The 12023-nt window shown below is 37.7% G+C and overlaps 1 protein-coding gene across 2 annotated transcripts in view; it reads left to right on the forward strand.

Moving 5' to 3' along the window:
- FBXL5 (F-box and leucine rich repeat protein 5) overlaps positions 1-12023 on the forward strand; it is a 35692-nt gene that overhangs the window by 17435 nt on the left and 6234 nt on the right. For both annotated transcript variants that reach the window (XM_032186129.1, XM_032186130.1), the window contains exons 5-10: positions 1323-1505; positions 3898-4023; positions 4989-5137; positions 5327-5409; positions 6872-7594; positions 9671-9819. In XM_032186129.1, the coding sequence (XP_032042020.1) occupies positions 1323-1505; positions 3898-4023; positions 4989-5137; positions 5327-5409; positions 6872-7594; positions 9671-9819 (1413 nt within the window). The remainder of the gene's footprint in view (positions 1-1322; positions 1506-3897; positions 4024-4988; positions 5138-5326; positions 5410-6871; positions 7595-9670; positions 9820-12023) is intronic.

Raw genomic sequence — 12023 nt, forward strand, 5'->3', positions numbered from 1 at the left:
TTATTTTCTACCCTTCAGGTCAAGCCTTCAGAAAACGTTGCTGTTTATGGTGTGAAATACTGTTTGAGTCTGAACAACTGAATAGGACAAAAGTAGCTTTATGGCTTTGCTTGCTATTATGTCTAGCTGGAATTGCAGTTTTGGGACAGTACCAACTCTGCAACAGCTGTGTTCTAGACTTTAGGGAAAGTGGAATGTATTTTTCCTTCTTAGAAAAGGAAGAAAATATCACAGCTGTAGTGTGCAGTTGTAGTGGAATTTTAGTGTGAAATTCCCTGTAGTGTCTGCAATGACTTGCCAGGTATCCAGGTGAATACATTGATTCATCAATTGAAACTGGAGTTACACATCTTTGTTTTTGAAGTAGTAACAGATTACGATAGGGCAAATTATTTTTGTTATGGTTACCTTTGAAGCTTTTCTGCAAAGAAGAGAAACCTGATCCGTGTCTCACAGTAAAGTCTTACAAATTAGGACACAAAGTACGTGAAATCTGCTATTTCTAAGGACTCCTAAAAACATTTTGGAAATATTTTTTTTTTTCTCAAGTAATTTGACTTTGTACAAGGCATTGAAAAATCTCTAAAACAGCAAAAAGAAACAAAAACCCATATCTAGCCAAAGCACTAAATATGTTAGTTTACAGATCTTTAGGTACCGTGGCAATACAGGAGAGCTATTGGAGATGGTTCCTGCTGTTGTCCATTAAAGTATAGGTTATAGTAGTTGATTTTTAGTGTCTGACCTAATATTTAGGCCACCTTAATTGCTTATATTTCCAGTTAAAGCTTGAAATAAAAAAGACAGCTACAAACAGCTAAGTATGGATTTCTTGCTGTGTCCCAGTCAAGAGGTTGAGTGCTTTCATTGAGAGTGGGCCCAGCTGGCAGACTTTGTGTGCTGATACTATTTATTGGGAATCTGGCAAAGCAGGTATATATATCATGTATGACATAAGGCATATTTTTAAAGCTTTCCAGTTATGAAAGCAGTATTTGCTATCTTGCTGTGGTAGAGTATGAGCAGTTTATTTTTGTCTAGGGCTTTCTTGGAGTCTTGTGGGATCAGAGTTGTGGGGCGGGGGAAGAACTAGCCAGTTGGGAAAATGGCAAACAGAAAACTAAGCTTTTTTTTTTTTTGAAGGTGGTATTAAAGAGGAAGCTTTTTTAAAGACAAAACAACACCTGTTTTCTTCTTTTCTTTTATCAAACAATTGTTTTAAACACTTTAATACGTTTTTCATTGATGTAGTCAAAATGTAGTTACATCGTTATTATTTAAAGCTATGAGGATTTACTTAACACAAACTTTCTATATTTCAGAAACTGAAGTAACAGGGCACACCACAAATATTACTAATCTTCCTCCTGAAGTAATGGTGACCATTTTCAGTTACCTTAACCCCCAAGAGTTATGTCAGTGTAGTCAAGTAAGCACTGAATGGTCACAGTTGGCTAAAACTGGATCTCTTTGGAAGCATCTTTATCCTGTTCGCTGGGCCAGAGGTAAGTTAAATTTAATTATTTCTTTGAAAGCATGTCAATTACAGAGTTTGAGGCAATAGCAAATAGTGTTTTATCAGCTGTCATGTCATACAATGATCCTGAAAGCTGAGCATTTCGGAAAGGTTGTACGCTTTTTGCAGGGGGGCTGTCTTGAAACTTGGTTGAATTAAAAAAACAAACAAGCAGCATCAATAAAAAACAACAACAACAAAAAAAAACAGCAAGATGGAGGCATGAAGAAAAGAAACACTGAGTTGGTCATCGCTTATGAATAGCTCTTACATACAAACTGTTTATTAGTTTTACTGAGGGTTGTTGTCTTCAGTTAATGTTAACAAGCATGCTCACTAGTACCACATCTTAATTATAGTGTAAGGGGTTTTGAGTTTTAAATACTGCTACTATTTCAGTAATATTTTCATATTATTGTGTTACTAGGTAGAGATAAAATATATTTTTGTCGGTTCCTGACTAGTATGTTTTCCTTGTATGCCTTGTGACTCACACCTAACTGCAGAGTTGAAGTTCAGAACAACAGAGTTGTAGCACTTCAATGTAACCTATTCTTGCTTTTTATATACAAACTTCAAAGAAACTGCATATGCTAGCTTTATTATTGGTTCTTTAAATATCTTACCTTGTACTGCAGTAAGGACTAAGAGGTGGTGTGCTCCAGCTTCTGTTCGTCAGACTTGTGTTCTTTAAAATTTTCCGCTGAGAAACATAATGTTTGCAAAAGCTCCTGTTCAAACAGACAAAATACTCTGTATTCTGTTAAGGCCAGTTATGAGAGACATCGGGGTGTATCTGTAGCTTAAAATATAAATATTAGTATTTGTCCAGATGTGTGTGAATATTAAACAATCACTGGAGTATAGCATTGCAGGCTACACAATTGATGCTGTGCCTGTGTTTGAGCTGAATGTGTTTTTTAATAAGCAGTATTTCATGTCTTTTAAGATATTAATAAAGTTAGTTTAAAACTTAAATTATTGACCTAAGAGCTAAGAACTCTTTTTTTTTCTCTTTGTACCTTTATGGCTTCTAAAGTCTGTACAGGGCAGAGAGGAGTTAAATGACTTTCTGTTCGGAATTAATTTTTTTGGCTGAATGAATCTGACTTACAATAATAGATTGGTCCCAGAGCTGGAGCGGGTATGTGGGGGGGGTTTCAGAGTTCTAATTCGTTGAATTTTCACCTGAATCCTAGTTAACTTTATACTTACATGCCACACAGAAGAGATAATTGGCATCTGCTTAAATTGGCCTGTTCCTGAACCTGGTTTTGGCACAACAGGAAGCCATTCCCATGACGTACTGTCTATACTTGCTAATGCAGTCGTTTGTGGAGAAGTGCTCTAAACTGGGTGGAAGCTTCTCAGATAGGAATTACTGCTGGGAGGGGAGGGGGGTGTTTAAAAAAATATATATTTACAGGCTTGGCTTAATTTTTAACTTTTTTCTCACACAGGCAGGGTTTTTGAGGCTTTCTCTGTATTTATTACGAAGGTGGGATAAAGCAGATGGTTGACAAATAGTTAGGATTTTGTTGTCTGTGTTGTTTGAATAAGAAACTATTTAACAGGGGTTGCTCTTTTTTGTGGGATAATAGGGTTTCCCACTACCTCACTAGTGGGATAAGCTCTTCCTGTCTCAAGTATACCTACACTAAGGGAGGCAGCAGACATACTTATCCCGAGCCCAACACTACAGCATACCCATAGCTTGTGCCTGTGCAGTAGCTCTTGGTGATAATGGGATTCCCTCACAGCTAAAACAGAGCTGTCCTGATACTTGTGTTCATCCAGATGTTCTAGAAAACGATTATCTCTTGATTAGTCATATAGATTATAATTGAGTTGTACAGCTGTTGTAAGTAGGCTCCTTCTGGGATTTGGGGTTTGTGCTCGTGGAATTGTCATGTGCAGTGACTAAAAACGGGCTAATAAAATACATTTTGATGGGCTATATGGTTGTGGGTTTCCCAAGGAAAACAGAAATGCCTCAAACCCAGTGCTAAACAAGAAGCTTGTGGTTAATTTAGCGACCATAAAGAACTTAGCACTTGTACAGTCCAGATACTCCATAATCATTTTTGTTATTTCTGCAATCATTGGTCCCTACTAAGGAAATAAGGACAGAAGGCATGTCTCAGGAATAGCATGATAGGCAATGATCTGTGTAATAGTACTGCAGTTGTTTCAGGGATCTCTAGCTTTAAATTATCAACCAAACGTGACTTATGTCCAGGGTCAGGCCAACCTTAGTTGAGACAAATGCAAAATTTTTTTTATTTCATATGGTTAGATAAGTCACAATATACTGAGAAGTTATTGCTGTTTTCTGCTCTAATGAGAAAAGTTTGTGTTCATCTCTCTCTCTTGGTGAGTAGGTGATTGGTATAGTGGTCCTGCAGCAGATACTGAGACAGAACCTGATGAGGAATGGGTGAAAAATAGAAAAGATGAAAGTCGTGCTTTCCAGGAATGGGATGAAGATGCTGACATAGATGAATCTGGTAAGTAAATTCTGATTTTTAAGTTCTGAAGTTCTTAGACCTTAGTTCTTTTCTGAAGTTCTTTTTTTTCTACAGATTACACAGCTATAATAAACTCATAAAATGGAGTCTCCTCGTATAAAATCAATTCCAACTACCATTTTTTTGTAGTTGATTCTATGTACATGGAATCAATGACAGATACAGCAACACTTACTTTTTTATCTAGATTAAATGCTTTCTAAGCCAAGTAGATTTATACGGTAAAAAAGAACTTGAAGTTTTGTCTAGGAACTACTTAGTGTTCCTGAAAGGAGTGCACTTTTTCCCTATTTTCATCCTGACTCTCAGATTGATGAGAATACAGGGGAGACATTGACAACAAAAAGGCAGCTGGTATTGATGTGCTGAAATAGCTCATCTAGGAGGTAGCAACCATGAGCACAGGTGAAAGAAGAGTTATGGGGATACTTCTGGAGTTAGGAAGGAGGTAAAAGACTTTTATCTTCTAGAAAGTTTGGGTGAATCATACTGCATCCTAATGTGTTCTAGATTGAAAGTAAAACTTGTCATAAGCTTTTACATCATGGGATGTGAAATGCCCCATGATGTTATATTTCAATTCATTAATCAAGTCAGTGGAAATAGCTGCCCCAGACTGCTTTGAATAGTTCATAATCTGTAGTAAATGTTTCTCAGAGTCCTTAAATGTTAATTTTCTGTTAAGTCTTTTACTATTTTTACTTGCTGTTGGTGTTAAAATCTTCAGGATTGTTGGAAGGACCAACAAGATTTTAAAGATGGGGCTGACATATGGAACTAGAATTCAGCAGAAGTTTTGATGTAGGGCTTAGGTTTCAGAAAGTACCCTAAGCTTTGTTAGGCTTTCTTTGGTTTTCTGGTAACTTCTGTAACGTAAGCTGACAGTGTAGATTCCAAATGACTTACAATATTAAGTCTTCCTCTTTTTTTTTCTAATTTTTCAGAAGAAGCAGCTGAAGATTCACTCGCCATTAATATAGCACAAATGGAAAAACGTTTGCTTCATGGCTTAATTCAAAATGTCCTCCCACATGTAGGCTCCTCAGTGAAGACATTAGTACTAGCCTACAGTTCTGCAGTGTCTAGCAAAATGGTATGTAACTTGAAACCAGCATTTAATAATTGTGGCTGTGCAGCCTGGAATTAATAACTGTTGTGCCCGAGTTTAAAGCACACTGGTTGTGAAAACAAGTTGCAATTCAAAAGAATGTAAACTCATATGTTGTCTCTGACATTGTTTGCAACCTTGGCTAGACTTTGCTGATTATTCTTCCTTTTCCAGGTTAGACAGATCCTGGAGCTTTGTCCCAACTTGGAATATTTGGATCTCACTCAAACTGATATTTCAGACTCTGCATTTGAAAGGTTAGCTAATGGTTGTTTTTTAAAAATAAATAAAAAGGGGGAAGACATTCAAGTGTGTCCTTACTCCATTGCCAGCATGAGACCGAAATAAATCGGTCAGGGTTCACACAGAACAAAGGACTAGACCAGAGCAACAAATGAATGAAACGGCCATTACCAAGTTCTGCTTTGCTATTTACTATCTTGTCTTAACTATTACAAATTTATCAAAGTATAGATAACACAAAATTAAATTGTTATGTATAACATTAACAACTTTAATTTTTTCATAGATTTAATTTTGGGAGTTAATTACTGTAGTTTTTGGTCCGATACAGCCAATAGCATTTGGAATACTGCTTTTTAAGTTGCTGATCAAATGGTGGGGAAAGTTCTAGGGCCTAGGTGTATTACTGTGGACTCCTGAGTTTTACAAAAGTCTGCAGAAATTTCATTAAAACCAGTGGGATGATGCATAAATATGGAGCCAGCACAAACGGGTCTTAACGTGATACTGCAACTCAGTGGCTGTTTATGTGCAGCAATTTAATCATACAGTGCTCTCAAGTTGTGTGTGCTAACAACACAAAATGTTACCGGCATGGTAGCTTGTAGAAGATTTAACTGAAATAAAGACCTTTATGGAATTTGCATGCTTCAGAACTTGATCTTTTTGTGTCAGTCTCCCATGAAATTTAGATTCTCGGTCCCTCCTTATATCTGTATTTCCAGCCTTAAAATCTGTAATTTGAGAAAATGGATTTGGTTTGCTGTAAATGAAAATAATCATATATGGAAAACATTAACTGTGAATAGGCAAAGGTTAAATCAGCTATATACTGTTATAGTTAATAATGCAGCAATGGTACTGCAGATCTAATTTCAGTTTCAGTTGAAAAATACAAGGCTGAAGGGGTGAGTTTGCATTAATGTCAAGGTCTGTTTCCATAGCAATCTAGGAGTAATCACCTCTATGGGATAATTAATAGCATACACAAAGCATGCTTCAGGAATTCAGCTATTCTTTCTGAAACAAGTGGAAAGTTCTTGAGAGAAAGACATAGGGTCTAAGTGCACTGATACTTGAGTATGGATAAACAGGCAATCTTAAACTCAAATAGGAAAGAAGTATTAAAATACTTTGAACTGAATATTACACCTCACGTTTCTTTTCTTTGTGGATTTTACTAATTCAGTAAGTTAACTTCTTGGAAAGCTGAAAAAAGTGAACTGTATGATTTCTCTAAGTTACTTGGCTCTTGGTACCAGCATTATGCATGGCAGAAACTGCTTTTTGAAGTTGTTGTCCCATATGTGTTTGGTCTGCTGTATTTAAAAAATTACTACATGTTGAACAAATACGGACTTCTTTATCTAATCTGTGAATTAATAAATTATCTCCCTTATTTAATCTTTTTTTGTATATTTATCCATAACAGCTGTTTCTGAGCAAACATAAGTCATTTGTTTCTTCTGATTTCAGTTGGTCTTCACTTGGTTGTTGTCAAAATCTTCGCCACCTTGATCTGTCTGGATGTGAAAAAATCACGGACGTGGCAATAGAGAGGATTTCCAGAGCTCTGGGCATCATATCAACTCACCATAACAGGGGTTTTCTGAAAGGCTGCAGAAACAGGAATGCTAAGACCTTGTGGAAAAACAGAGAGATTACTCTGCAGTCCAGCAAGAAGTATAATTGTTTGCATGAAATCAACAACGAAGACTTTATTGAAGGGAGAGACAGTGAGCATCATTGGACTGACCCTGACAGCTCAGAAAACTTCAGTTCTGCGTATGTGTGGATGCTAGATGCAGATGATTTAGCTGACATTGAAGATGCTGCAGAGTGGAGACACAGAAATGTCGAAGGGTTTTGCCTCATGGAACCAACATCCCCCATTAATTGTTCTGCATCTTGCTGCAGTAGAGACATTTATGGCTTAAGGACTAGAGGGTGGCAGCAGCACTGTGCTTCTACTGACTTGATTTACTGCGGTCACTCATTTTGTTGTGCTGGGACGGCACTAAGAACTATTCAAGCACTTCCAGAGTCCTCTGCACTGTGTAGGAAAACAATAAGGACTAAACAGTCAGAGAAAAAAGACTTAGCATACTCTGGGAGTGAAAAACCAGATGAAGAGACTGCACGAGTTCTTCAGTTTCTCAGTCTGTCTGGGTGTTACCAGATCACAGACCGTGCTCTCAGGTGAAAAGACATTTCTGAGCTATTTCGCTGCAGTAGCGTTTTTATTGGTACTTGTTGCAGTTGGGTTGCTCTGGGTTATATTGGCCTAGTTTCAGTATAAATATTTTTACTGAAAGAATCTGGTAAGTCTTAAGTGATCTTTGCATCCATTTCAAAATATTTATGGTACCAGACTTGAAAGCTTTCTCCAACTTTTCCCTTGAGTAAAAGGATTCTAAAAAGCTTTTTTTGACATCTTCCCTGGAATAAAGTACTTTGGTAAATTCATTTGCAGTAGGCAAATGGACAGTATTTATTTATACTTCTGTATACTTTTGATTTGTAGTAATTTCTTGTTAGGAAATTCAGCGTTGGTTCACTCTTTTTCCATTATGTCTGCTAAACTTTTTAATACTCTTGAAACTTTAAAAACAAACCGTAGTAACATCTCATTTAACGTGTATGACTGGTGACATAACTTTTTATGTGCATAAGAACACATAAAACATAACTTCATATAACGTATAAAGTATAGAAATTAGTTGAAGTTAGCTTGAACGTTGAGCCAGCTTCACAAGTCACAAAATTTGCAATGTGTGATATGTAATTGATATTTTACATTGTGTCAGCAAAGTGCAGTTATTGCTTCATAATGAAAATGGGACAAGACTGAAATACTTGAAGTCACTCGCTCAGATGTGCGGTAAATAGCTCTGGGGACTAATTAGAGCTGCTTGGAATGTGAAGGCTTTATGCCTACCTGTACCGTATGCCGTAGTCAACAGAGAATACATGGGGCGCTGCTGGCATTGATTTGCCTCTCCAGAGGCTTCATCCCCATTTGATGAAGACCTCAGAAGTGCCAACTGTTCAAATGTCTCTTTGCAGCTCTTTTGGTAGTTAAGCTTTCACTTCAGTTAGCTGTGCTTTGTCTTTGAGCCTGATGCTGTCCGAGCACTGGAGCAGCCTGGTGCTGCTGAGTGTGGCTCACTTGGTGAGGAGTAGGCAGTGCTGCATGTGGCTGGCCTTCTTTTATGGCTGCATCCTCTTGCACCAAAGGAATACTTGATCCTTGAGTCACAGGAAGGGTTTAGTTGTGGTGCTGGCTTCTCAGTGCTTTTTGGATATGAGGGAATACCAAGAATTGAGACTGTATTCTGCAGTAAGTGTTTGTTGCACTTACCAGGATAATGACATCTCCTAATATTATATTTGCCAGTTCATTTCATATAAACTGCTAGTTGGTTCTGCTATTAGCAGTTCTGTTTCCATCTTCTGATGGGAGAAGGTTGTACACCCGTGCTCTTAGGATGTGAAACTGAAAATGCCTCGGCTTGAATCTGATGCATGTTGGTTCAAGCTTGTGGTGTGGTGGTATTTTTTTTTTCAGATTAACTTGCTTAGCTGTCCCGTGAACTCCCAATGAAACAAGCAGGCTGGCACAAAGTGTTTGGTCAGATGTAATATATCTGTGAGGCTGCTTTATCAGCAACCAGTAATTCTTCTTTACTTGGAGGAAGAATAGCAAACTTCGTCAGAGTAACGTGGTGGTGTGTTGGCAGAGAGGCTCTGCTGGTAAAGATTTGGCAGACTTAAGAAAATACAAATTTGGTTTCCAAAATCACTTGAACCAAAAAGTTATACTTAAGCTTTCGGAAGTGTTATGCACCAAAAATTGCGAACATCAATTCTCTATTTCCGTTTTCAGGATGGGTTGAGAAATACACCTCACCTTGGAAGACTCACCAGAAATCAGTAGTGTTTTGGAGAAGCTTGTCATGCCAGTTCTTTGAAATAAGTGGTCATCTCTGGAGTCATTAATGAACAATGAACAAAGTGATTTCCCACTTCAGTCCATTTCTGTCAAAGGAAATTGTTACTTTCTGTAGGGAGTGGTTCATTTTTCAGGCCTGTTGCGCAGCTGCAAGGGTGATGCACCTCATAGAGTGCCAGACTGCCAGATTTAAAGCTAAATCATTCATTAGAGGTGTGCTTTTGTTACAAGCTGCTAGTAAATTGGCGACTGGTGACACAGTGGAGTACAAGTCAGTCTAGTGCTGTGCAAACTCTTAATGCCTCTCTTCTGTCTGTTAACAGGGCGCTGACTCTGGGAGGAGGACTGCCACACTTGGAACACCTCAACCTCTCGGGTTGTCTCACTGTCACTGGGGCAGGCCTGCAGGATTTAGTTGCTGCATGCCCTTCGCTAAACGATGAACACTTTTACTACTGTGACAACATTAACGGTAATGTTTTTCGTGAAGATGTGAGGTTTTTCTGGGGGGTGACCTTTGGTTTAGGGACACTTGAACAGACAAATTCATAGAATCATGGAATTAGAGAATGGCCTGGGTTGAAAAGGACCTTAAAGACCATCTAGTTTCAACCCCCACCCCTGCTCTGGGCAGGGTTGCCAACCCACTAGATCAGGCTGCCCAGAGCCGCATCCAGCCTGGCCTTGAATGCCTCCAGGGATGGGGCATCCACAACGTCACTGGGCAAATTAGAAAATGAGACAAAACAAAGAAAAACATGCAAGAAAAACTTAAAAAAAACAAAAAACAAAACAAAACAAAAAAAAAAACTTTTTTCTTGGCTGCGTAGCACTGAATTTCAAATATTGATTACAAAATCACAACTGTTAAGTCAGTTTTTTGCTCAAGTCTTTCTAGTACAGTTCTGTATTACCTAGGAAGACACTTCTAGTCCATATATCTCTTAATTCAGGTCAGCATAAGTAACAGAGACTAGAAAGTAAGTCTCTTTATAGACCCTCTTCCTCTCTGTCTTTTTCCTGTAAATCATGTAGTTGTATGTTTTCTTTGTGGCAGTAACTTGAGAAAGAGGCTTAGAATGGCACTAAAATTACTGTTTTTGGGGAAAAAATGATGTGTTTTATGTAAACCTCACAAGTTACAGTGGGTTTGGTGTAGAATACCATCATGTGTCCTTGTAGATAATGTAATTTAGTTGTTCTGGTTTTGCTTAACTTACTAACTTAGGGTTGGATCTCAGCTGGAGAAGGATCTGGATAAATGCATAAAATACAGTTATGGTGGAAGGCTTTTCAGTGTTTCCCACACTGGAATTTGGTCTGTTATGTCAGGTCCAGTAAACATTCATAGTGTTAGAGATGGAACCATGGTGTGATTTGTATTCCGTGTGTGAATTTATAACAGGTAAGTGCAACAGAATGGAAAGGAAAAAAAGGATAACTGAGGTGACAGAGTTTTAAGAACTACAAGAACTAATTGTGTGTAAAACAAAATTATATTTCCCTGATAGTTCATGGTGCTTATCTCAATTTGCATCTATATTGAGCTACAAGCACAGCAGGGTATCCCTGCTATATTAGGATGCTGGAGCTTTGGAACTGCAAAAAATAAAACTTCACTGACATTTGGGAATTCAGTACATTGAAATTGATGTAGGATGACGTGCTTTATTGGATTGGATCCTAACGTTAGAAGTTAAAGTATTAAATCACTTCTGCTTCCATAATTTTTGGACTTCTCTGTGTACTTTTTGGCAGATTTTTATTTCAATGCATTTGTTTTTTTGTTACCTACTTCCATTCTATTTGGACTCTAGCTTTTTAAAACCTCCTTGCAAACCTCCTTGCATTTCAATATGAAAATTAAGGTTCCTTTTTAAAGTCCTTCTCTGACTCTCCTTCCTGCACCGTGTTGAACTTAACGATGTCTTCAAAGACCAGTTAAAAGCCTTTCGCTTTTACATCTTTATTCTTTGCTATTTTTCTTCTGTTTCCACTTGTCCGTAATACCAGACTCAATATTCTGGTTTGTCTTTAGCTGTTTCTGTCTCTCCCCATTGTTCTAGTCCCTAAAACAGTGTCATCTTAGTTCACAAAGTCAGAATCTCTTGTGCAAGTCCTCCACCACTTTAAAGCTTGTCTGTTCTGTAATATCCCAAAGAAATTATTTGTATTTAAATAGAATAATTTCTGGAATAACTCTGTAAAGGTGTCCTGATCCTCTTCCTGTTTATTTCCTTTCTTTTACTGACTGTTGGAAGCTGTGAGGCTATAAGCTCTGCTCTGTAAAGCATCTTGCATACTTTTGGATGAATGATTCTTCTAGAGAGAAGTCAACAGGAGAGAGAGGATGTAATGGTCCAACTTCCTGTATCTGTTGAGAAGTAGCATCTTTTTTTTTTTTTTTTTTTTATGAAAGCCAATAAAAACTTAGAGGTGTTCTAGCAAAATTTGGAAGTGGGAAATGCCCTTTCATAACTGAATTCTTTGCAGCTTTATCAGGATACCGTTCTGTGTATTTTCACCCAGGCCTCATGGTGATAGTGCTAAACAAATGCCTTGTTCTCCTCTGTCGACAAAAGGATTCTCCTTGAACAATTTCTATATTATGTGAAGTATCTAAAGTTATCTGTAGGGAAAGTAAAAGCCATTTTATTTATATCAACCCATATCTGA

Source organism: Aythya fuligula, chromosome 4 (assembly GCF_009819795.1).
Source record: "Aythya fuligula isolate bAytFul2 chromosome 4, bAytFul2.pri, whole genome shotgun sequence".
NCBI lineage: Eukaryota > Metazoa > Chordata > Aves > Anseriformes > Anatidae > Aythya > Aythya fuligula.